This window comes from Colletotrichum phormii (genome assembly GCF_030913505.1).
Source record: "Colletotrichum phormii strain CBS 102054 chromosome Unknown BDP81scaffold_26, whole genome shotgun sequence".
In the NCBI taxonomy this organism is placed as follows: domain Eukaryota; kingdom Fungi; phylum Ascomycota; class Sordariomycetes; order Glomerellales; family Glomerellaceae; genus Colletotrichum; species Colletotrichum phormii.
In genome coordinates, this window is record NW_026851468.1 from 473,739 (window position 1) to 497,577 (window position 23,839).

The window sequence follows — 23,839 nt, forward strand, 5'->3', positions numbered from 1 at the left end:
CCTCCATACTACAGAGAGCTATGATGAAATCACAGATCCCGTTCTGCTATCTTATCTACCATTACTTATCGCTCAAGCAACCCCTCGTTCGGTGATGCTTGCCCGGCGGGTGAAGTGCGAAAGCGGCGGCGGGGTGGAAAGCCATCGCATTATCTCCACCGGGTGGCTGGGAAGGTCCAGGTTCAACTTCCAACTCCCCTCCATCTGCGCCTTTCTAGGTCACGGGCAAATTGGGCAGTGCTATAGTCCAAGCATATGTATCACGTGAAAGTCTGCTTCTGCAAGAAACAATGCGGGCTTTCCGTGCTTGCTGGCTTGAACAGAGCCGATGCCGGGCCCTTGATGATCGTGGGGTTGACAAAACGAACTCTCGTCAACATGACGGCGATTCAGGATATCCCCGGCTCATCCCTCTGCCCTTGACAGCTGTCGTCTCCGGTTACATGGGACAGGGTACTCTCGGACCGACAATGCGCCTCTGTTGTGGCAGACGGTTGTGGCAGACCTGCCACACTTCACGTGGTATCCTCTCAGCGTAGTCAACTTTTGATCGTTTTTGATATTCGACGCCCCTTGACCCCCGTCGCGCCAATTGCTTTTGTTTTCGTGGCATCATCCCCATAAACACCGTCTATGCCAGAGCAATGCCTGCTCACATTCCATGCTACCATCCCGGCGTCCGCTCGCCACGTATTCCGCCCTCATCAGTTCTCCCCCAACGCCTCTCGTACTCTACACTGTACTCGCTTATGCTCGTCATTCTAATGATGTCAATTATGCGGTGGTCTCCTTCTCTTCGCCGTTCGTTCCAGGCATCGGTATCTTGCCGCCGGGCGAGGTGGCCGTTCTAGCTGTGAGAACCTCGACTCCGTCCTCAGTCACCAGAAGAGTGTGCTCTGTCCATTTGCATTAGCTTCTTTTCCCTTGGAATCGTGAACCACGTGCAAAACATCACTCACCAAACTGCGCAGTCTTCTTGCCGTCAATCGTCGTGCTCGTCCAGTTGTCGGGCCAGGTGACGTCGCGGTACTTGCCCAGCGCAATCATCGGCTCAATAGTAAAAGTCATGCCGGGCTTGCACTCGCCCACCGTCTTGTTCTTGGCGTAGTGGGGGACGTTGGGCGGGCAGTGGAACAGCGAGTTGATGCCGTGGCCGCAGTACGTGCGGATGACGCTGCAGTTCCTCTCCTTTGCGATCTTTTCGATAATGTTGCCAAACTCGCGGATCAGCGTGCCGGGCTTGACGGCGGCGATGGCGGCGTCGAGGCAGTCGCGGGAGGCTTCGACGACGCGGACCGCATCGGGGTCCGCCTTGGCGCGGTCGCCGACGTAGTACGTCTCGTTGAGGTCGCCGTGGTAGCCCTCGAAGAAGAGGGTGACGTCGATGTTGAGAATGTCGCCGTCGAGGAGCACGCGCTGGTCGGGGATGCCGTGGCAGATGACCTCGTTGAGCGATGTGCATACGGACTTGGGGAAGTGGTTGTAGTTCAGGGGCGACGGGTAGGCCTGTTGGTTCACATCTTGTCAGCTCTTTGATCCTTCTCGTCGGCGCATATCATTCACGCCTAGCAAGTGCGCCCGAGGTGAAACCTACGTTGCGCTCTATGCAGGCATTGTGGACAATCTCGTCAATGTAGTCCGTGGTGATGCCGGGCTTGACGGCGGCGGCGGCAATGTCCAGAACCTCACGCGCCAGACGGCAGACCTTGCGCATGCCGGCGATTCCCTTGGCGTCCAGGATATCGACCTTGTTCCTGTTGAGGATGCTTCTCGGGTACTTGGGGATACCATCCTTCCACCAGTCGGGGTGGGGGATGTGCTTGGGGACGGTACGGCGTTCGGACAGAGGGTAGACGGGTCGGAGGGGTCCGGTGAAGGGGTACGTCGGGAACGGGTTGAATACACCTGTCTCTGGATCTGGTTTAGAGACGACCTTTGGCGGGAGGACATGGTGAAGTATACTCTGTTCAGACTTGTGCATGGACTTGTGATTTCCCTGCGATTGGAGGTCAGCCGGGGCGGTGGCTTGACATGTAGCTATGAGCAATGGCAGCTGTGTTAGAGCGACATACCCAGTTCTTCTTGAAGCAGTCTTGCGAGCAGAAGAAGCTTCCCTTGATTCCGAGCTTCAGGCAGGTCGGGCACTGGAGGGTGCCGGCCTCGTTGGGGCAGTCGACGCCCAAACACATCTTCTTCGCGGGAGGTTCAGTCATGGTGGGCGGTCGTGGAGGGGTACAAAGTATGCGACAAGGTAAGGTCGAGTACAGAAAGTATTCCCTGGTAACTCGGGAAAAAAGAAGCTAAAGATTGCTCGACGATGATCGACGAGTGGAGGAGTGAAAGAATGAGGACCCTGGATTTGGAGCAGGGTTCGGGCAGACGAGGCGGCGGCGCAGTTTCTCAAACACACGCCCTAAATTTGACGATTCGGCTACGAACAAACAAAAAAGTGACCTGACAAAAGAAATATTATGTTCCACACCGTGTGATAGGCGCTTGGGCGCGGCTCCCCGCAGCCAACAGCCACCACGCTGCGCTGCAATCCAATCTGCACAGGGCAGCTGTAAGTGCTCGGCGGCACTTGTTTTTTCTTAGTGGGCGGTTCAATCTCGGGAACTCATAGCAGCGATTGTCTTATCGATAACAGAGTCAACGTTTCTATCGATAACGATAAGACAGCGTTCAAACAATTGAGTTTGTAAGCCACTTCCATTCAAATGCGCCACGGCAAGGGTCCAAAGAACAACCGAATTGCAAGAAACCTGAAATAAAGAAAAAGTCTCCGATCGGAGCTTCCCTTGTCGGAGCTTCCGGGGAATACCCGCGAGCCGAAGACCACCGAGCAGCGACCGAATCCGACTTGCGCCGCTCTGCGCTCTATGCGCAAGGCATCGGGGGTTGGGAACAGAGAGAAGAACCTTTAGTAAAAAAGTTAAAAATAAAAAAAAGTCGTTGACGCCTGTTCCCCCTTCAATCCTCTCATCCGGCCGGCTTGACCCGCCAAAGGGTCGAATCATCATGCGAGTTGTCTGAGTTCTCTTAGTTCCCTCTCACGCCACTGTTACATGTGAATCCTTCTTCAAGTTACCTCTCCCAATTCTTCAAGCTGGAGAGAGAGAGAAGACACCAGTAAACCAGTAAACTTCTCATCCAAGCAAACATGGCCAAGAACCAAAAGGTCGTTGTGGTCGGCGCCGGCCCCGTCGGCTCGTTGGCTGCGCTCTACGCAGCCCAGCGCGGGTACGAGGTTGAGATCTACGAGTTGAGAGCCGGTAAGTTTGCTTGTCGCTTTTCTTTTTCCAAATCTCTTGTTCCCGCCCGGCTCAGCGCGCCGTTGAAGATCATGGATCCTCCCCCTCGTCCTGCCCCACCAATTGCCGCATTCAATAGTCTTGTTTGCCATGATGTCCCGTTGGTGGATGCGATGCAGATAGTGTTTGTTTGATGTTCTGCCTTATCTGAGGAGCCTGATCTCGGCAACTCTGTGGATTGAAGCCGTTATCAATCGTCAGTAGCAACACAACAACACAACTACCTACCACTAGTTAATATGAGTCTGAACACGGACTAACAGTAACAAACATGCAGACCTTAGAGAACCCACAACAACGCTTTTAAACTTCACCCGGTCCATCAACCTGGCGCTTTCCGAGCGCGGCATCAACGCCATGCGCAATGCTGGCCAACCAAAGTTACTGGAACATGTCTTTGGCGCCACCATTCCCATGCGGGGACGCATGATCCACGGCAGGACCCCGAAAGGTGATCTGTACGAGGCTTCGCAGGACTACGATGTCCACGGCAGAGTGAGTCAACTGAGCACAGCCTCGCCCCTGATGCCAGCCATTATAACATCATGCTAATCGTTGTACAAGGCCATTTACGCCGTGGACCGCGCCGGCTTGAACAAGCGCATGCTCGACATCCTCGAGGAGATGCCGAATGTCAAGTTCTTCTTCAGCCACAAGCTCACCGGCGCAGACTTCAAGAAGTGCAAGGCGTGGTTCGAGGACATGACGTCCGGGTCGGCTACCGGCCGCGCCAAAGAGATTGAGATTGGCTTTGATTTCATGATTGGCGCCGATGGCGCACACTCCGCCGTCAGATTTCACCTGATGAAGTTTGCTCAGATGAACTACCAGCAGGAGTACATCGACACCCTCTGGTGCGAGTTCCAGATCAAGCCTGCCAAAGCTTCCTCGCCGGACAGCAAGCCGCAATTCAGAATCTCACCAAATCACCTGCATATCTGGCCCGGCAAGGAGTTCATGTTCATCGCCATACCCAGCGATGTAAGTTTCTCAAGACATTGCTCCAGTGAAGCCAACTAACAAAACATCAGGACGGCTCCTTTACCTGCACGCTATTCCTACCCAACAACCAAACAGAGGCTCTTGAACAAGACCCGTCGAGTCTACCAGCCTTCTTCGACAAGCACTTCCCCGGAGTAACAGACCTGATCCCATCCGCAGACCTCATCGAATCCTTCAAGCAGAACCCCCACCTGCCCCTGATTAGCATCAAGTGCAGCCCCCACCACTACGACGCCTCCGCCGTCCTCGTCGGCGACGCCGCGCACGCCATGGTTCCCTTCTACGGCCAGGGCATGAACGCAGGCCTAGAAGACGTCCGCATCCTCTTCTCCATCCTCGACAAGCACCGCCGGCTGGCGGAAGCCGAAGCCAACGACCCGACAGGAGACCAAGCGGACGTGGATACCTACGCGGCCGTCGCATACCACCGCGGCGCGGCGCTGGCCGAGTACACGGCGAACCGTGTGCCCGACGCGCACTCCATCAACGACCTGGCGCTGCAGAACTACGTCGAGATGCGCGCGTCGGTGCTGTCGCCGCGGTACCGCCTGCGCAAGTGGCTCGAGGAGAAGATGTCGGTGTACGCGCCGGGTCTGGGATGGCAGACAAAGTACTCGCGCGTCAGCTTCGGGAACGAGCGGTACTCTGAGGTCGTGGCCAAGAGCGATCACCAGGGCCAGGTGCTGATGAAGACTTTCGAGGCGCTCGTGTGTAGTCCGCTGCTTGTGGGAGCCGTCTTTTTGTGGTGGAAGAGGCCGAGGGTCGTTGTTAGTGCTGTGCAGGGGGTTTTGCGATATTTGCTCCGGGCTACGGAGGCATGAGGTTTGATGTGATGTGACGTGAAGGTGTCTGCTTAGATTTCTGTACTACCAACGTGAAGACTCTAAATACAATATACCCGCCGTAGGGCTGAACCGCTTTTACTAGCGAAACCACAGAGATTCCAACTCGTTCTTGGTGAAATCTAAAGGTGATTGTCAATTTGTTGATCTCTCAAGAGGCCAAACATTACATATCTGGACTCTGGCTTCCTGATTTGCCACATTGTGAGCAGTTAAAAGCTAGTGCGCTCATCGATACACCACCCTCACTATCAAGACTGCAATCTTTGACTGTTCTCCAGGACTCCTCCTTTCCGAGCATCGAAGCACTTTGAGCTTGGGCAATCAGATATACAATAGATCATCATTCAGAACCACTGGTCCTTGGTCTGGTAAACACTGAGGGGACATCATACCGCGCGCTGCCAAATCTTCGATGAACATAAGCCTACAGCTTGCGACGAATTCAGCCCGTACTTGGTGCCAACACCTAAACCCAGTGGCTTCATCGGTAGTGTCCAAAGATCCTTACTGTTTTTGAATTTACAACACTGACCCTCTCCCTGGGTCCAGTATCTATCTATTTGCTAAAGACTGCCCACACCCATGATCCCAATTGCCAAACAGACACCACCCAGTACTGAACTCCATCAAGCCCCTTGTACAACTGCCACCTATACTCCTGAGACGGCACATTAAACCTCGCCTTCAGGTCCATCTTTGCAATCTTATCCATATCCTCCCCGTCCAGCAGGAAATCCGACTCGAGGTTCTCCTTGCTCTGCCACTCGATCGCACTCTTGGGAATCACGGACCGGCCGCTGTTGACGCCCCACGCGAGGGCAACCTGCACGGGCGTTTTGCCGTGCTTCTTCGCGATCTCGGCGAGCGTCGGGTGGTCGATGACGCGGGCCATGTGCGAGGCTTCCTTGGACCACGAGACTTCGCGGTAGAAGGAGTTCTGGTTGCCTAGGGGGGAGAAGTACGTCATGTGGATGCCGTTTGCGCGCTGTCAGTCGACGAGGGATTGTTGTTGGAGGTAGGGGTGGAGTTCCATCTGATGGACGGCGGGAACCTGGTTTTTTGTTCTCGTTAGCTTCGCGCTCTTATGCCCCTTTCCATTCTCTCTTCCCCTCTTGAGACTGAGTGAGACTTACCACCGATCCCTTGTCAATAAGCGTCTGGACTTCATCCTTGCTAAAGTTGCTGACGCCAATGGCCTTCGCCTTGCCCGTCTTGAGCAGCGCCTCCATCGCCTTCCAGGTATCGACAAACGTCGTCTTGCCCATAATCATCTTGCCGTCCTTTCCCTTGGGGAATCGGTCCTCGCCCTGCTGGAACGTGCAAGGGTAGTGCATCAGGAACAGGTCCACGTAAGGGGTGTCGAGGTCCTTGAGGGAGGCATCGAGGGCGGCCTCGACATCGTCTGGGTGATGCGAGTTGCACCACAGCTTGGTGCCCAGGAAGATATCCTCGCGCGGGACGCCACTGGCTTTGATGCCCTTGCCGACTTGGATCTCAGTGTCGTAGCTAACACACAGGCATTAGCTTGCCTGATGTTGGGTGATGAGGTCAGAGTGGAAGGGATGCACTTACACTCTCGCGGTATCAATGTGGCGGAATCCGACTTTCAGCGCCGTCTTCACGGCCTCCTCCTGGGCATCAGCGTCTTGGAACGTTCCGAAGCCAATGGCGGGGTTCTTTGCGCCAGTGTTGAGCTCCCATTGCACCGAACGAGTTGAGACGTTTCTGAGTTGTTGCTTGGGCAGCGCAGCCTGCACCGCCGGCAACAGGCGGGATCTGATCAAGTTGGCGTTCATTTTGTGACTTGTGATCTCTTTGTCTTTTGTGTATATAGGAGTCAGAACGACAAGAGAGTGGCGAGTCTAGCTGACGAAAAGAAACCAGTTCAATCTTTGCGTCGACTTCTTATTACATGCTCAGAGACCCCGACCGCAGATGGCAAGCAGGGGTAGCTCTTTAGCTCAGGGATCCGAAAGTCGAGCTAGCACTTTGCCACCAGTTCAAGCATTGATTCGTGTGCTGCGATTTGGCATCCGGCCGACTCGAGGGCCCCCTTCTGACACGGAAGCGTACCGAGAAACTAGCACAATTAGGTTGCTGTATGCTCGACTCGCTACCCAAGACCAGAAAAAGAAAGCCCTCTCTAATAGCCGGAGGGATGTCCATCACGACGGGGGGCGTTTGGTGGTGGAGATTCCCCCGCATCCCGCACTCCGACCTGCTCGTCTCGAGGGCAATAGCTCCAGATTTCCCCGCGATTGTGGAGAACACGAACTCTCCGAACCAGGCGGGGATGAGACGATCAAGTCGTCTCGAGGGACGACAACGACGGAGGGTAGCTAAACAGAAACCTCAAACTTTGCTGCAATGTGACGGATGCCATGATACACACCTGCATGGGGGGATTGGGGGTGTGGAACCGGCAGAGCGTGTTCGGAGATCCAGGAAACCATGTAGCTTTAGCTTTTAAAGCAGATGAATCCCTGGGGTTTGGCATGTCACTGTTGAATTTGCGTGTAGCATCGACCGAGACAGATACCAACAGAAGCCAATTCGCGCCTCCTTGTTGTGTTGATCCAGAAGTTCAAGTCATACCAGATACTTTCTAAGCATTCACCATGGCACCTTCAGCAGTTGAGACAGGGGCACCAGCCGTTGACCCCAAGGCCGCCACCGTCCAGCCCATCCTGACACTATCCGGAAAGATCATTGCAGGTAAGCCATCATCATAGCGTCTTCATTGCAAACATCATACCAAGACTTCTTTCTCCCTTTACTCACAAATCTTCTCGCTAGTAACCGGCGCAAACCGCGGCATCGGCCTCGGCGTCGCAGAATGCTGCCTCCTCAACAACGCAGCAAAGGTCTACTCCATCGACCTCGCGGAGCCCGGCGACGAGTTCGCCGCGGCGTCCAACCAGTTCCCCGGCCGTCTCTTCTCCATCTCGGCGAACGTCACCGACGAGGCGAGCATCACGGCCGCCATTGACAAGATTGTCGAGGAGGCGGGCGCGATCCACGGCGTTGTCTGCAATGCTGGCCGGACGAACCACAAGGCTGCGCTTGATTTCACAAAGGAGGAGATTGAGTCGCTGTTTGGTGTCAACGTATGTTTATGACATGTTTTTGGGAGGAGGTGGTTAGGTGCTAACTGCTTGTTAGTTGTTTGGTGCCTTTTACACTGCCAGAGCGGCGGCGAGAGCTTTCATCAAGTTGAACATTAAGGGTTCAGTGGTGTTTACTGCTTCTATGGCCTCTTACCGCCCCAACAAGGTATGCTGCAATTCCTGGACGCCGATATAACCACCTCAGCCCGAGGAGTAAGAGACGAGCACATACTGACCTGCGCGCAGCGCGTCCCTTCGGCACCGTACGGCGCATCCAAAGCCGGCGTCCGCAACATGGCCCATACGCTCGCCATGGAGTGGGCAAAGTACGGCATCCGCGTCAACAGCGTCTCGCCGGGTCTCGTCAACACGGCCATGACCTACTGGGTACCGCAGCAGCCGGACTGGGAGCAGCAGCTCAAGTACTACGGCGGCATGCCCCGCTTGGCAGAGGTCCAGGAGCTCGGTGGCGCGTATGTGTACCTTTTGAGCGATGCGGCGAGTTATACGACGTCGATTGATATCCCCGTGAACGGTGTTGTTGGAAGTAAGTCAAGCCCTTGCGCGTTGTGTGCTCGAAATGTTTGCTGACGATGATTCTAGTCTGCTAAATGACGATGAATGGCTATGATGTCGAAGTAAGAGCAAGGTATACAAAGAAACCCGTCACAAATCGTGTTAGAATAGCAATTCGGCATTCCAGAATAGAACGTGTCATGAGCTTCAATCAATCAACATCCTCGCAATGGATCTCAATTGAGCATGAAAACCTCTTGTTTTGTGACCTTTGAGATCTTCAAATCACCCCTTGCTTGAATGGTACCCCATGGACCGGGTTCAATATCGCGTCACTGACCCTGAATAACGTGCTTTTCACATGATTGCGGCTCAAGGCGTTCGATAGTAGGGCAAAGCAATTATCCGCACTCAACTTCCTTTCCGAGCTCTTGTGCTGCCCAAGATGTGGCCAAGCTTTCGCTATCTCCAGGGGTCAGAAATGAGTTGTGATCTCAGACCTTCCTTAAACGTCACACAGCCAAGCCCTACGAGACCTTGAAGATGGCTGCGAGGATGAGCACGGATTTCTGTCGATCTGGGCGTGGGGGTCTTCTATCGCTCGCGTGAGTCGCGTCGGGAGTCGGCTCGGGTGAGCGCTCATTGGAATTAGTACAAGACCCGTTCCAATGCGACTGTGTCATTCAGATCAAGAAAGCCTCATCTTAATTGATCCTCAAGTCCATAGTCAAGACTCAACCACCCGTGGCTAGAGACTTGAGCACGTGGGACTTTAGAACGTCGAAATTTTGTAGAGCCGCAATGTGCGCACCGGAAACTGTTTTCCGTCAGCGTTCCATTTGGTACTTGGCTGTCTTACTCGCGGTGATTGACCGTTTGGCGAGGGAGGTAGTAGTTTGGCTATGCGTCAGAGGCAGCGCGAGTTACGTGATGATCCCCCTTTGAACATTCTCCGCGAAAACGAGACTAATTAGTAGTTCTCGGCGCCCCGTCGAGTTTTCTCTCTCTTAGTATTGAGAAATGTTCACTTATCCAACAGTGCCTTGGCATCAGCATCAGCCACGGCACATGCGAATGTTCGTACGGATACATCCAGCATCAAAAACCTAATTCCTCAGGTGGGACCTCGTCTGAAGAACAACCGCGCGCGAGACTCCATACTTGGGCTATGGAATCATTGGAGAGCCCACAAATCACTAGGAAGAGCAAGTTCGCGCAAAGCTGGAGGACTCCGGAGCCCCAATGACGAAGGCGGATTTTCTCCTAAAGACCCGTTAAACCCCCCGGGGAATAATAACTCAAACCGTTAAGCCCAACTCAGGGATTTTCACTAGGGGGAAGCAATCTGCATCCGCGCCAAGCTCTGAATCGACAAGAGATCCTTCACTCTATTTCGACAGCGGCCCACTTCTTCTCCTAGAGCCGAGAACCTAATTTCATCTCTTTGGGACTTGGGAGTTGCGACCAGGGCCTCTCGTTTTCCTGTTCGTCCAAACTCTGCTCAAAAAGTCCGACAAAACATCCCAAAAGCATATCCACAATGGCGGAGTTTCCGTTACATTGGGACAGAAACCGCGCATAAAGCAAGCCAGTGCCAAAGAAGAAACACAACCGACAGGCGCATGCAAGCGAGCAATGTCGTCGATACTGAATACCCGCTGGACATGGAGTCTTGGTCCGAGCCAAGACTTCGGAGGACCGGATCCGACTACGATCAACCTGCTTTCTCGGGCAGGTCTTTTGACAGGTCTCGGCGTGTGCAATTTTGGTTATCTGTGAGGAATTCTCGTTTCCCATGGTATAGACTCTTCCCTCAGCACGGTGCTTCTCACCTCTCCAAGACGGGATGATCCTTAGCAGACCGCCTCGCGGAGAATTCTGTCTCTAGGAGGTGATTCTCATAAACTAAAGGCCGATGCGCCGGTGATCCGACGATGGTGGATAGGATATCCATGAGAGGGTCAAAAGTATCGCCAAAACCATCCCGTTTAGGCAAGTCGAGACCTTCGCGTGAGGCTCGGTTGCCCTTGGGACCCAGAACGTCCACAATTAGTCAGGATGACTGACGATGGCCCCCCACGGAGAAGGGGTGCCTCAGCCAAGGAATCCAGACAGTTGGGATCCGTCGAGTTGATTAGATTAGATCGTGTCCAACCAGTGGGCGGGCTTCCTTCGTCTCCTCTCGACTCGTGCAGCAAGGGAGGCCCTAGTGGAAAAACTTGGCGGTTGACTCGGATCAAGAGTCAAGACCCGACATGTTTGTTTTTCCAAGACATGAGATGAACCAGTACTGTTTGGTTCCTAAAGCCCATGCGGCACAACCCTGAGGCCGCCGGGGATAGAATGACCCGACAAGGTCAGCGGTGTAAGTAGGATGGAGATCATCGTGATAGGGGGGAGGGGGGTATGTTGGCGGATACTGAGCGGAAGGGCAACATATAGGTTCTTTGGGATCGCCGTGCTTTCTTCAGGAGAATTTCTACACTGCTTGGCAAGAATCGTCACTCACTTCAATCCATTCGCTCTTTTCCCACGTTCTTTACAAGCATACCGCACAAGATGAAGTCCTTCCTCGTCGCAACGCAGCTCCTGGCCGTCGCCATGGCCGGCGAGCCCTGGATGAACGAGGTCGACACCGGCTTCGAGACCTACCTCGACAGCACAAACTACACCAAGGGCTCCCTCCCCCTCCTCAAGGACATCCGCGCCATCCCCGACTTCGACTGGGCCGCCCGCCAGCACCTCGACAACCAAAAGTACTCCTTCTACCGCACCGGCACCGCCGGCGAGTACAGCTACCGCCACAACCTCGACGTCTGGCAAAAGGTCCAGCTCCGCTCCAAGCACCTGAGCGACGTTACCAAGCTCAACGAGACCATGGCCACCACCATACTCGGCTATAACTTCAGCGCCCCGCTCTTCATCGCACCCGCCGCCCGCGCCGTCTACGGAGACCCGGATGCCGAGCTGAACCTCGTCCGCGCCGCCGGTAACGAGAACATCCTGTACATCCCGTCCATGTACGCCTCCAAGTCCATCGAGGAGATCGCCACCGGCAAGAGCAACGATACCCTCAACGGGCCCCAGGTCATCTTCCAGCAGATCTACACCAATGCCAACCTCTCCGTCACCTGGGAGAACATCCGCCGTGCCGAACGCACCGGCGCCAAGGCTATTGTCTGGACCATTGATGCCCCTGGCGACTCCGTCCGCCACCGCGCTGCCCGCTACGACACCACCAACGCCAACTCCGTCTCCTCTGCGCTGACCTGGGACATCTACGACCAGATGAAGAACCAGACCTCCCTGCCCATTATCCTCAAGGGCATCACCACCGCCGAGGAGGCCCTCCTGGCTATCGAGAAGGGTGCCAAGGCCATCTACATCTCCAACCACGGCGGTCGCCAGCTCGACCACACCCCTGGCCCTCTCGAGATCGCTTACGAGATCTACCGCAACGCCCCCGAGGTCTTCCAGAAGGTCGACGTCATAGCCGACAGCGGTGTTCGCTACGGTAACGACGTGCTCAAGCTTCTTGCCCTTGGCGTCAAGGCCGTTGGTATGGGACGTCCCTTCATGTACGCCAACTGCTACGGTCTCGAGGGTGTCACCAAGGCTATCAACATCATGAAGACTGAGATTGTCCGTGATGGAGCTCAGATGGGCGCGACTGATGTTCACAACATCAGCACCAGCTTCGTAAGTCGAGTGAAAGCCAAACCGAGAAGAAAACGACTAACTAGTTGCAGCTCAACCTTCGCCAGCTGGAGCAGAACGTTTTCCTCTTCGACAAGCAGTAAAGACTGTGCGTTGAGCGTATCACAAAGCCAGGGTTGTTGAATTGGGAGGTGGATTGCATGCAGCGTTGCTGCGGATAGAAAAGGCGTTCTCACTCGGATTGGGATCAAACATATTCCGTTGCGACTCGTATCAGGGGTCAAATTTTCATGTCCATATTTGATCAAACACATTTACATAGCATTAAAAGCGTCATGATTATGTCTTGTCAACTTTGATCTCGCCACTCTCAATCAAGTAAGGATCGTGTAAACGAGAAAGGTATTTCTGAGAGAATGTCTAGCTTATTCCATGCAAGAACTCAGGGGGGGGGGGGGAGGAGGGGGGGCATCAATGTCAAACATTGGCGGCCGAACTGCATTGAGCCCCGTGGCGGCGGCCCCGCATCGGGCTTCGGCCCCACCTCTTGCTGTCCGGCTATCCCGGGCCCTTTTCTTTCATCCAGGCGAGGGGCAGTGTCCGTTCTCGCACCTTTGACTGCACTCATACAGGGCCAAAGTATTCACCACTATGTCGGGAAGCTACCCTTCTCAGGCCCAAAATACCCTCTCTCAGGAATCGGGAGAATTCCGATCTGAGATCCATCAACTCCTGCACCGCTCACCGTATTACCCCACCATTTCAGTGAAATCGGGTTGTATCCAACGGCGAAGAACATGACCAGCGCCGAAACGGCGACCCCGGCAGTCAAGGCAGCCGACAGGACATAGTTGTACTTTTCCCACCAAGCCAGACGATGCCTTGGAAGCCAGTACATGAAGATGTATCCGAGAATGAAGCCAGGTGTTTTGTACGAGAGGTTTGACGGTGCCCAATGCTGGATGCCCTGAATGACAAGGACCGGGTTCAGCCACAGTAGGGAGGCTACAAAGGGGAAGAGAGTCTTGTCCAGACGAGCAAATGTCTTTGGGCTCAGCTTGAGGCGTAGCTTTTCTCGAACACCAGGTAGGTACTTTGGGCCGTAGCCTTGGCCGACCAGGAAGACAATGGCGATGACAGTTCCAAAGAGGAAGCACCCTGCCCAACTATCAGTATATGCACTCCAAACTACGACTACGCTAATATGGATTTGAGACTCACATTTCAGGATCGGATAGAAAGACACAAACATGCGCTCCGAGCCAAGAAGACCCCACATCAAACTGTTCGTGTAAAGGGGAGCACCATCATTGGCGCAAGTGAACCGACTGGGCTGCGTCGGGGTACACAGCCCCTTGACATTTTCCAAGATGAAGTTCTGCGTAGCCACAGCTACGAAGCAAGTAATGATAATCGTCCCAATCTGGCTTCGGAACACGGCGCGGGGAGCAATCTTGGCATAGTGCGCCATCTTCTGATCCTGGACGTAATTGTCGCCGTAGCCCGCAAGCGCCCACGACCCAAGCGTCTGGGAGAAGAGGAAGGCGTTGGTGTTGCCGGGGAGGAGGTAGCCGGTGATGACCTGGATGAGGGCGCCGAGGCCGAGGTTCGTGCCTGTCGTCGCGGAGAGGAAAGAGAGGGGCACGGCGAAGACGAGGTTGATTGCGATCATGAGGAAGACGATCCAGACGGGGGTGCCGAGGGGGTAGATGTTGAGGAAGATGACGGAGACGACAATGGCGGCGACGAGGATGATGAGGAACCACCAGTCTGGGACCTCGGGGTACTTTGCGAGGAGTCTGCTGTGGATGTCCATTGCGCCCTCGTAGTTGCCCTTTCCGTGACGGAGGCCTTTGTAGAAGTCGATGTATGCTTGGGAGATTGTCTTCCATTGGTTGCTGTGATCCATGTTAGCCATTGAGTATGGGTTGGGGTGTTTCGCAATACGAACCCCATGATGTACAAGAAGTAAACCGGGTAGAAGCAGTAGTTGGCTCCCACTGTGAGGAGATAGCCAGCCGAGTAGAACGGCGGAGAGTATTCCTGATACGCAGTCTCGTTGAGTTGGTTATTGAAAACCACATTCTGCACCACGTACGGGGTGCCGTCGTTGGCAAACGCTGACGACGAGTTAATCGGGAGGTACGCTGTGTTGTACATGTTGGTGTAATAGATGCCAATGATGATGACGCCGCCCAGAATGGCACTGATGTACATTGTACACGTCGCAAAGAACGGCTGAGCCAAAGCAGCATACGACGATGTGGCAATGTTCCAGTCAAAAGTGGTGATGGGGTTGAACAAGCCGAGACCAAGAGAGGATCCTGTGATGATGGCCAGAGTTACATTCTCAGGCGAGATCCACGTCATCCAGTTGAACGTCGCGAGAGCTGTGAAGATGTAGCCTGGAAACCAGTAGTAGACAAACATGCAGATGGTGCAGACGTAGAAGAATTTGTATCTCGAAATGGTCCACCCGTTGATGTTCTCTCTGGGCTCCGGCCTGGTGAGCGCCCTGTTCATGGCGATGGTCGGCAGAATGGTCGGCCATAGGGCCTTGACGGGGTACACGCTGAACCGTCGGAGGTATCCAGCGAAACCCATTCCCATGAGTTGCACGAAGAGAGTGAGCATCAGCTGGTACCCAAAGTTGACGAAGTCGAGACCGTAGTAGACTGGCGACTTTTGCACCAGGATCATGCCGTAACTGTTGGTGGTGTAGATGGCAATGTTGTACGTGATCGTCGCAAACATTTGCTCCTTGAAGTTCCAAGGTCCCGGGTTCAGGGAGTGCCGCGTGCCGCGGACGGTGATGCCCCAGTCGGGAAGAACGAACTCGAGGACCTTGGCGCATGGGAACAGCAGGATCTGGATGACCTGACCACTCAAGCCTGCACAAACTCGGCTTTAGCACAATTTTTGAGAAGGACCTTTGAGGCGATTGACGAAATATGGTACTCACCGATGGCGGGGAACCTTGAGTTGAAGAAAGTCGAGATGAAAGTTCCGATGATGGCCCAGCCTATACCCAAGAAATAGGCGCGGAACGTCTCAATTGGCACGCTCTGGTCGTCCAGAATCTCGGCCACGGCGCGAACTCCAGGGTAGGGCGAGGAGAAGCGGATCATGACGGCATCGATCCTCAAGTCTCGGTCGTAGTCCTCTCCATACTTCTTCGGCCCCTCGAGAAGCTTCTTCATCCTCTCTCTCATATCAGAGGGGAAGTTCCAGTCGTCCTTGAAGAACTCGACCGATTCTTCAATAATCTCGAGGGCATCTTCCTCCGTCATCTCGTTGATCTTTTCCAAGATGTACTCTCCTTCTCCATTGGGTGCCAGCTCCTCGAGCTTCTCGTGGGATATCTGATCCGAGATCTTTTGCTCCGGGTTGTCCACCCGTGCGGGGATCTTTTCGATATCCTCCTCCCGGGCCGGGGTCAGCTCCGTTCCGACGGTCTCCACCTTTCCGGACATTGTTACCCGTGGAATCGACGCCGTGTACTGCCGGGTCCGTTGAAAGCTTTACTCGTCAAAAGACTGAAAAGACGCTTGTGAAGTGAAAACATCATGCGTGATGATCACTCCGGGGAAGTCACCGAGGCTATATATCTCTGCAATCGTCGTCCAACTTAGAGTTGTGTGGCGGGCGGAAGGCGGGGGAGTCAGGTCTCGGCCCAGCTATCGGGCGAGATAGGTCGTCCAACATGGGGGAAACACATCTCCAAACGGAACGAGTGCGCGCACCTATCTCCTCATCCCAACCGGGCTGCACTGCATTGTCCATCCAACAACGTTGCATTCTCCCAGATCAACGTTGCACTATCACGCCGTCTAACAGAAGGGATCGATCGTCCCATACAAGACTTATCCGGTATCACCCCCGCATGCTCTTCCGGCTCGGAGCTCCCCCCCCCCCCCCCCCCCCCCCCACAAGATAACCTGACCTGCCAGACGTGGCCTGCGGGGTGCATGCGTTCGCGAGGATCAGCGCCCCTGTACTTGCGCTATCGACGGCAGTTGGCCATTCGCCACGGTGGAATGCGACGCCGGACGATAAAAAGAGAGCCAAGATAGAGAGGGGTTGGACCGGCGGATGGTTGCGGGATTGAGAATAGACGTCAGATTCGAAAGCTTGCGGACAAGTTCCGATATCTTAACGTCCTGATAAAAGGTGCGAATTCCTATGCTGACGGAAAGGGAAGGGATATCGACTTTGGACGGGCTAGTCTTGATGCATCTCACTGATTGACATTATCCAAAGTTAATTGTGCCGATAGTTGTTCAACTAGCAATTTGACTGCCACATGAGGGGTTCATTGCGTCTTGCCGGGGTAGCACATCATTGAAATATCACCTGATGAGATCCCATAAGTAAAGCACAACTCAGGCCGAACGCACGGTAAGTTCCAAATCCGCCATCAAATGGTAAAGGTGTTGCTTCGTAGACTTTGATTGGTACCTTTATTCAAGGTCGACGCTCTTATATGCAACCCATCCTCATCTGGCGGACTTCCGACGATGCACGCCACAAGACGTCGTTCCCGATCCGGCTCCCATTTTCAGGTGACTGACCGCGATGCAGCCACAGCAGCTTACACCAGAACACCAACCCATCAAAAGTCCTAGACCCCCAGAAGCGCACCCTTGACCGACTTGCTCAACTGTGCTCTCCAAAGACGATGCTCGTTGAGTATGAAGAGCTCGCCCTCGCGTCCGAAGCAAAAGTTGGCGGCACCCCCGTCGACGAGGATACGACCGAGTAGGACACCGCCTGGAGACCAGACGTTGATGCCATCCCCGCATCCGCTGTAGACGTTGCCGTTCATATCGCACTTGATTCCGTCTGGTATACCGACATCGGCGAATGCAAATAATCTTCGATTCAGCAACACGGGCTGTCTGTGGCGTTGTTCAACGTCAAAGGCATATCTGATAGGGTTGTTAGTCCGCGCGCCTATAACAGGAAGCGTTTTCAGTGTGCGTATGGTCGAAGAAGCTTACATAGTGGAAGCGCGATTGCCGTCTATTGAGCCATCGCCGTGCACAATTTCGGTGTCTGTTACATAGACAGTGGTTTCGTCAGGCGAGAAGCAAATCCCGTTTGGTCTGCCAAGCCCGTCCGCCATGGCCCGGATCGAGGATGTCGCCGGATCAAAGCGATATACCTGGCTAGGTAGGGTCGCGGGAGGGCGGTAACCCTGCTCATGACCGTAAGGTGGATCAGTGAACCATATGCTTCCATCTTTGCTGATGACAACATCGTTCACGGAGTTGAAGGGCCGAGAATGGAAGGTAGTTACGACTGACTCAGTCGTATACGGAGGCGTTCTTGACATCTTGAACAGACCGCTAGGCTGCGTCACCGAGCCTTGAGCACAGAAGAGAATGTCATCGCCGTAGTTGACGCCGCCGTTGCCCATCTCAATTTCCGGACATGAGATCTCTTCATGCTTTATAGGCTTTCCACCGACGGACAATGTTACTTTGGAAGTCTGGACCTTCTTAGAGCCATCTTTGTCCGCGAACTGATTGCTGGTGATGAATAGTTTACCAGCTGATGGGATGGATACGCCGGCTTCGTGAGCGAAGGGATACGAGTCGATTTGCAGTATTAGGTCCAGCGATGGGCTCGGACCAATGATTTCGTGAAATGTCTCGTCATGAACGCGCCATGAATCGACGGTTTTTGTGTTGGCCGACATTGTGAGCCGTGCGTGGTGGTGGTAGTGGTGAGTGGTGGGTGGTGGTGCTCTTTGCGGAAAAGGCAATGAACGGCTTACCTTTACTTCAATCAGCCGAGGTTTGACTCCTGACCAAGACTTGTATGGACTCGTATGAGAGCCTGCTTACTGAAAGATCTGATTACTGGAAAGTTCGAGCTGAAAAGTCCCAGAACCCACCAGCCCACCTCCGGAGTCCACCCCGCGAAACTAAGATCGTCCAGTCCGCCTCCAGATCAGATCGTGCCGGGGGCCAGGGTCCAGACTTTCCCTCGAGACGACGTTGACCCCACTGATTATCGGGAGCGCGCCTATGACCTGCATCTGCAAACACATTACGCATCATCGCCATGTTCATCAGCCCGTCAAGATAATTGAAATACACAGCATACTGTCAGCGTCTAGTCTGAGACTTTGTAATCGTTCCAAAAAGACAGACACATTGAGCGAGTTTTGAAGAAAGCATCTGTTGCAAAAATGACTGTGCCGGCAAACTGGAAAGATGAGAACAGGACGATTCAGATCCTGACAAAAGCCGAAAAGGGCCGATACGGTGTGATCGCAGCCATTGCATATAACCTCGAGCAGATTCACGGGCTCGTCACCGCAGCCGAAGAAGCCCGTTCGCCTCTCATCATCCAATTCTTCCCCTGGGCCGTCACTTACGCCGACGGCTTGCTCGTCCGAACCGCCAAAGAAGCAGTGTCTCGAGTATCCGTTCCGATTTCGATCCACCTCGATCACGCGCAGGACGAGAAGATTATCCAGTATGCAGCCGACAACCTGCCGTTCGACAGCATCATGGTCGACATGTCCCACTACGAAAAGGCGGAGAACCTAGAAAAAACGGCGAAATGGGTCAAGTACTGCCACGAACGCAGGATTGCCACCGAGGCTGAGCCCGGGAGGATAGAAGGTGCCGAGGACGGCGTCATGGACACGGCCGGCTGGAGGCTAGCAAGACTACGGCCGAGGAAGTTGACGAGTTCATCGCCACGGGCGTGGACTCCCTCGCTCCGGCGTTTGGCAACGTACACGGCGAATACGGAAAGCTGGGTCCGCAATTGGACTTTGAACGGTACGTAACGGCCCGGAGTGCAGCAATGTTTCTTGATAAAGTGCCCCGTCGACAGGGATACTGATAATGCTTTTGCAGCTTCGAGAAGATACGCACCCAGATTGCCGGCAGAGTCAGGGTGGCTCTGCACGGCACCAACGAATTCCCACCAGATTTGATGAAGCAGTGCATCGCTGCGGGGGCGACAAAGATAAACGTCAGCAGGCTTGTTCTGGACGACTATTACACCCATCTCCGGTCCCAGGTCACGCGGCTGCCGCATACTACGCTTATCGAGGAGGGTACAAGCAATGTCATCCGGCAGACAAAGGAGTGGATGGAGATTTGTGGATCAGCTGGACAGTCATGAATGGAAGTTGGTTCTGGGTATTATTAGGCGTCGGAAGCTTCCCATCAGAGCTTCAGCTCCTCGCCGAGTGGCTTCACAGGCCAGCCTGATCGATTGTGACAGGCCTCTAGCAGATCGAGAACGCACTTCCGTTCTCGGCTATTCTCAAGCGGTATGCCGGCTTTATTGGATTAGAGTTGGTTTCCTGCAACGGAAGGGTAGACGTACCGATAAATAGACACTGAGAGCACAAAACGCTTGACGGATAGTCTGACAGTGTCATGCCGATACCGCAAACCTTTTTGACGCATTCCATCAGACGCTTCCGCTGCTGGGTGTACTGCTCAAGGCCGCCCAGAACAGGCACGTTCATAAGAAGCAGGATATGGGAACAGTAGTAGATCTGGAAAGCTACCGCTGTGGATGGTCATTAGGATTTCCCGTGAGATCTGAAGAAGGCCAGCTTACCAAACGCCGGAGGATTGATCCAGATCGGCTCAAAGATGTCATCAGGAGAACTTGGGAATGGGAGTGGTTGGAACTCGGCCGTCAGGTGCCGCCTCCAATTTTCCAGCATTTCTCTTAATGCGTCGGCCGCCGCGATTCTCGCGTGAGGGTCATTTTTTCCCGCTTCGGTCTCTTCATGCGAGCAGAATGCGATCACCTGAGCGAAGAAGTAGACTGACCGCGCAGCCAACTCAGACGGGCCCAGATCGTCTAATGCTTTCAGTGGACGCCAGAATGTGAAAGGACGACGCTTCTCGCGAAAGGCGGCCCAGACATCCTGACATAACCATGCCCACCAAACAGCTTGCTTCAAGCCCATGGAATCGCCATGTATGACTTGTGAGCGTTGGATCCAGAACACTCCTTTTAAATGTCTCTCCCAGTCTTGTCTGGAGCCATCAAGCATCTCGTATGCTGATACAGTGACGCTGGTCGCGAGAAGTTCGAGGCTCGTTTTGTATGTATCGTATTGCATAGCCTCTTGGATGTAGTGAAGGGTCTTGTAGTAGTATCGTAGGGCATCGTTTGGGTCTCGAGTCTGTGTGCCGGCTGGGTATGTGCTTAGAGAGAGGTGACGTGAAGATAGGGCGAGGACGGCATTGAGTAGCCCAACATTGTGCATCTGGACGGGTGTGATAGAAGCTCGTCAGCATTGTGATCCCGACCTTTACTCAAAGCAGATGACGTATGCATGACTTACTGCGAGTTGAGGAACAAGCGTGCCAAAAGGCCGTCTAGGCTCAAATAGGTCCATCTAACGCCAGCAGGGATTGTTACTCCTTTGAGCGAGTTTCGAATGGATGCATCTGCAAGCTTACCCATCTACTAATGTGTTGCACAAAGTTTTGGAAGATGACATGTTCCTGCGACTGGATTGGCAGAGGTGTTGCTGACCGCCAAGCCTGTTTCTCGAGGCACTGGTATTCGTCGAGCGTCGGAGATCTCTCATGCAAGTAGGGATGGGACGCGCATGGCGTAGGACTGAGGCCTTCTCCACTGGCCTTTGGTAGACCCCGCCCCACGGCAGGCGATTGTACGACCGAGCTTGCAAAGAGATCGACGCCTTCTTCAAAGTTGACATTGGTGAAATCGATTTCTTGCATGGCCGCATCTTGAAGAAGCAGGTCGACCCAAATGGCCGTGGCGTTCTCCAGGTTTGTCCCGAACGAACTGGAGGTTTGTGCTGTGCCTCGTGGTATGATGCCTGTGCATAACGCATCGACTTGTTCCGGAGAATCTTGCTCGAAAGCTGGTCTATCGCCAGTACTGATATCATGTGAAGTATCTATGCCTTCGTCATTGGATGGTGCTATAGTGGTAGCGCTTGCTGTGCTTGGTGGATGTGTCTCTCCAAGTGTGACTGCTGGTAGAGGAGCCGGCTCATCATCGCAGATGACAGGCGGACTGGGAGATCGAGGTGATTGAGGCTCTCGCGGAGTCGTGGACTTCGGGGTACCACTGTTCGGGGTGACTGAGACGACAGGGCCGGATCGTTTCCTGTTTGGTGGTCGCCTTGGTGTGTAGAGACAATTGTGCTTGGTTCTTTCACATCCACCACAGATAGGTTTTCTCTCGTCACATTTGACATGACGTCGGCGGCATGTTGCACTGCGAAAAGCAATTGTTAGATTCGAGAAATGTTACAAGGTGCTTTGTCCAGATCCAGGGATACTCACCAGCCGGTGCTATTTCTGAGGCCGTGACCACGACTGAGGCGACCCCGGGTGAAGTAGCGTTGAGTTTCCTCATCATCAGCGCCCATCTTGATGATATTTATGCCATTGAAGCTTGAAAAGTATTGTGTAGATGTGAAATGGATTTGGTGTGTGGCCACTATCAGAGGATTTTGGGCCACGACAGGTGGTGTCGTGTCGTATCGTGCTATGAGGAAGGTGGAAGCGACAGGGAACACTTGGAGTTGCGAAGAGTCGCGACTGGTTGGAGAATTGCGCACGGGGCATGATCCCGTGCGGGGTAACCTGGAAATGCTCCACTAAAACTTGGAGACGGCTCCGGCTCGGAGTACCCGGTCGTGCCGTTGTGGGGGCGCCGGTCTCCGACTGGGGCCGGTGGGATGGACACTAGCCTTGTGCCTGGCACGCTTGGGAAGGGTCGGGGTTTGGCAATACTTGCGGCTGTTTATTTTTATTTTATTGTACATTGTGCTCTCCTAGAATGTGCCAAATTGAGGTTCTGTACCGAAAAGTATGTCTAAATTCTACTGCAAGTGAGCGTACATACCGCCATCCACCAACATCTGGGATCCCGTCATGAATCCACTCAGTTGCTCACAACCCAAGAAAACCGCCGGTCCAGCCAAGTCATGAGGCTTGCCCACGCCCATTGGAATACGTTGTTCAAGGTAATTGCGCTTCGTCTCGTTTTGCATGTCTTCCTCCGCCAATTGTGTATGGATAGTGCCCGGGAGCAGAGCGTTGCATCTGATGCGGTGCTTTGCAAGCGCTACTGCCATTGATTGGATCATTGACAGAACGGCTGCCTTTGTCGGCGTGTAGTGAGTCTGTAGACCACCGCCTTGAAGAGCGCTGATTGATGAGATACCAATGATTGATCCTCCGCGACCTTGTTTGACCATCTGGTTTGCCGCAGCCTGGCACGAGTAGAATGCGCCATTGACGTTGACATGTAGCGTTTTATCGAAGACTTCCTTTTCGAGTCTGCATATGAATTCGTCAGCTTTCTCTCTGGAGATTTTAGAGGCGCGTGTCGCAATCAATCATACGTGAGAAACTCAGCTGGCTTGAAAATCCCGGCGTTCGCGATGAAGACATCCAGTCCACCCCATTTCTTGACTGCTGCAGCAACGAGACCCTTTCCCGTATTCGGATCTGTCACATCGCCTGCAAGCTCAATCAACTCGCCTGTCGGTGAATCTTTGGGACCATCTTTTCTGATCTTTTCCGCTTCTTCGATGAGGCTGAGTCTGTGTTTTTCGTCGCTGGGAAGGCCGAGGTGGTTGACTACCACATTGGCGCCGTGTCTCAAGTATTCGAGTGTTATCGCACGGCCAATTCCAGTTGTGCCTCCCGTGATGCACGCCGTTTTGCCTTTCAGCAATCGCCAACTTGATGAAGCCATGTCGAGTTGATACGTGACTATGTTGATATTGTGTCTCAATGGTCAATGGCGTGTCAAGCAGTCCATGGAAATAATCTTAGCTAAATCATACAGGCCGGGATTCTATCCGTTGGAGTGTCATCTTGTTGACTTTGTCGATCCTCCTCGCTTAGCTTCCGCCTCAGCGCTTTGACTTGCTCCGGACCGGACTGGAATATTCACATTGACACAGCAGTCTTACCCCGCACCCTCGTCTCGAGGGAATGAAGGCTGCATGAGAGTGGATCTGAATGAGACTCGAGCCGAAAAGAGCATTGCGTATGTTTTCAGTTCGAACTACCTTACTCGAGTACGAAGTCTAGAAGACAGAGCTGACAACTGAATTTAGCTAGTATTGGTCGCATGTCATGTGGCTTGTCGAACAACTTGTTTTAGCTTGATTTGCTTGTTTAGGTCACCTTGGCACCTGCAGGAATTAAGGACCAATTTCGGGAACTCCAAGCTAATGGGCCGCAGAACTGTCAGATGAACCAAGGCTCATTTGTTCTAACTTCGGAGGCTACATGCAATGCAGAAGTTATCGTGCAACAGGTCCATTGCGTTGCCACTGCATTGAGTTTGTGTCACGGGAACTGGCGGATCGCTGACTCTTCGAGTGCTCATAGTTCGTATCCGGAGGAACAAGTTAGAC

General features: G+C 53.7%; 9 protein-coding genes across 9 annotated transcripts; 4 read left to right on the plus strand and 5 right to left on the minus strand.

The window, feature by feature from the left end:
- Positions 1-774: 774 nt before the first annotated feature.
- On the minus strand, positions 775-2,213 carry BDP81DRAFT_398980 (methionine aminopeptidase; the record flags this gene model as incomplete). Its single annotated transcript, XM_060588527.1, has 4 exons — positions 775-896; positions 960-1,506; positions 1,595-1,996; positions 2,073-2,213. 4 exons carry the CDS (start codon positions 2,211-2,213, stop codon positions 775-777), a joined length of 1,212 nt encoding a protein of 403 aa, XP_060440023.1.
- Positions 2,214-3,160: 947 nt separating this feature from the next.
- BDP81DRAFT_331069 (kynurenine 3-monooxygenase) lies at positions 3,161-5,134 on the plus strand (the record flags this gene model as incomplete). Its single annotated transcript, XM_060585476.1, has 4 exons — positions 3,161-3,272; positions 3,589-3,806; positions 3,876-4,292; positions 4,343-5,134. 4 exons carry the CDS (start codon positions 3,161-3,163, stop codon positions 5,132-5,134), a joined length of 1,539 nt encoding a protein of 512 aa, XP_060440024.1.
- A 580-nt stretch (positions 5,135-5,714) lies between these two features.
- BDP81DRAFT_383733 (alcohol dehydrogenase) lies at positions 5,715-7,226 on the minus strand (the record flags this gene model as incomplete). The annotated part of the gene is given in 4 exon segments (XM_060586937.1): positions 5,715-6,143; positions 6,156-6,209; positions 6,292-6,664; positions 6,731-7,226. The coding sequence occupies 4 exon segments, from the start codon at positions 6,952-6,954 to the stop codon at positions 5,715-5,717; spliced, it is 1,080 nt and encodes a 359-aa protein (XP_060440025.1). The 5' UTR covers positions 6,955-7,226.
- Positions 7,227-7,508: 282 nt separating this feature from the next.
- On the plus strand, positions 7,509-9,057 carry BDP81DRAFT_358308 (uncharacterized protein). The gene is made up of 5 exons (XM_060586354.1): positions 7,509-7,873; positions 7,955-8,265; positions 8,321-8,431; positions 8,512-8,812; positions 8,869-9,057. Exons 1-5 carry the CDS (start codon positions 7,777-7,779, stop codon positions 8,874-8,876), a joined length of 828 nt encoding a protein of 275 aa, XP_060440026.1. The 5' UTR covers positions 7,509-7,776; the 3' UTR covers positions 8,877-9,057.
- Positions 9,058-11,340: 2,283 nt separating this feature from the next.
- On the plus strand, positions 11,341-12,581 carry BDP81DRAFT_331133 (S-2-hydroxy-acid oxidase; the record flags this gene model as incomplete). Its single annotated transcript, XM_060585482.1, has 2 exons — positions 11,341-12,480; positions 12,546-12,581. 2 exons carry the CDS (start codon positions 11,341-11,343, stop codon positions 12,579-12,581), a joined length of 1,176 nt encoding a protein of 391 aa, XP_060440027.1.
- Positions 12,582-12,714: 133 nt separating this feature from the next.
- BDP81DRAFT_383740 (OPT family small oligopeptide transporter) lies at positions 12,715-16,193 on the minus strand. Its single transcript, XM_060586938.1, has 4 exons — positions 15,401-16,193; positions 14,390-15,329; positions 13,660-14,336; positions 12,715-13,596 (listed from the first exon to the last, which is right to left on the minus strand). Exons 1-4 carry the CDS (start codon positions 15,909-15,911, stop codon positions 13,088-13,090), a joined length of 2,637 nt encoding a protein of 878 aa, XP_060440028.1. The 5' UTR covers positions 15,912-16,193; the 3' UTR covers positions 12,715-13,087.
- An 866-nt stretch (positions 16,194-17,059) lies between these two features.
- Positions 17,060-18,139, minus strand: BDP81DRAFT_454078 (uncharacterized protein; the record flags this gene model as incomplete). The annotated part of the gene is made up of 2 exons (XM_060592896.1): positions 17,060-17,366; positions 17,439-18,139. 2 exons carry the CDS (start codon positions 18,137-18,139, stop codon positions 17,060-17,062), a joined length of 1,008 nt encoding a protein of 335 aa, XP_060440029.1.
- Positions 18,140-18,344: 205 nt separating this feature from the next.
- On the plus strand, positions 18,345-19,584 carry BDP81DRAFT_484598 (fructose-bisphosphate aldolase; the record flags this gene model as incomplete). Its single annotated transcript, XM_060595110.1, has 3 exons — positions 18,345-19,087; positions 19,120-19,235; positions 19,314-19,584. The coding sequence occupies exons 1-3, from the start codon at positions 18,635-18,637 to the stop codon at positions 19,582-19,584; spliced, it is 840 nt and encodes a 279-aa protein (XP_060440030.1). The 5' UTR covers positions 18,345-18,634.
- On the minus strand, positions 19,246-23,264 carry BDP81DRAFT_383745 (uncharacterized protein). The gene is made up of 8 exons (XM_060586939.1): positions 22,814-23,264; positions 22,293-22,748; positions 21,747-22,049; positions 20,889-21,678; positions 20,771-20,824; positions 20,032-20,692; positions 19,792-19,980; positions 19,246-19,744 (listed from the first exon to the last, which is right to left on the minus strand). Exons 1-8 carry the CDS (start codon positions 23,167-23,169, stop codon positions 19,629-19,631), a joined length of 2,925 nt encoding a protein of 974 aa, XP_060440031.1. The 5' UTR covers positions 23,170-23,264; the 3' UTR covers positions 19,246-19,628.
- Positions 23,265-23,839: the final 575 nt, after the last annotated feature.

What these genes read in the sequence shown, in the direction of transcription:
- BDP81DRAFT_358308 (XM_060586354.1), top strand. Translation starts at nt 7,777, where the DNA reads ATGGCACCTTCAGCAGTTGAGACAGGGGCACCAGCCGTTGACCCCAAG. An exon ending in ATCCGGAAAGATCATTGCAG is followed by an intron (nt 7,874 to 7,954) that starts GTAAGCCATCAT and finishes TCTTCTCGCTAG; the next exon opens with TAACCGGCGCAAACCGCGGC. An exon ending in AGTCGCTGTTTGGTGTCAAC is followed by an intron (nt 8,266 to 8,320) that starts GTATGTTTATGA and finishes ACTGCTTGTTAG; the next exon opens with TTGTTTGGTGCCTTTTACAC.
- BDP81DRAFT_383740 (XM_060586938.1), bottom strand. Translation starts at nt 15,911, where the DNA reads ATGTCCGGAAAGGTGGAGACCGTCGGAACGGAGCTGACCCCGGCCCGG. An exon ending in TACTTCTTGTACATCATGGG is followed by an intron (nt 14,337 to 14,389) that starts GTTCGTATTGCG and finishes CATGGATCACAG; the next exon opens with CAACCAATGGAAGACAATCT. An exon ending in TTTCTATCCGATCCTGAAAT is followed by an intron (nt 13,597 to 13,659) that starts GTGAGTCTCAAA and finishes ATAGTTGGGCAG; the next exon opens with GGTGCTTCCTCTTTGGAACT.
- BDP81DRAFT_383745 (XM_060586939.1), bottom strand. Translation starts at nt 23,169, where the DNA reads ATGGCTTCATCAAGTTGGCGATTGCTGAAAGGCAAAACGGCGTGCATC. An exon ending in AAGCCAGCTGAGTTTCTCAC is followed by an intron (nt 22,749 to 22,813) that starts GTATGATTGATT and finishes ATTCATATGCAG; the next exon opens with ACTCGAAAAGGAAGTCTTCG. An exon ending in GGTATGTACGCTCACTTGCA is followed by an intron (nt 22,050 to 22,292) that starts GTAGAATTTAGA and finishes GAGCATTTCCAG; the next exon opens with GTTACCCCGCACGGGATCAT.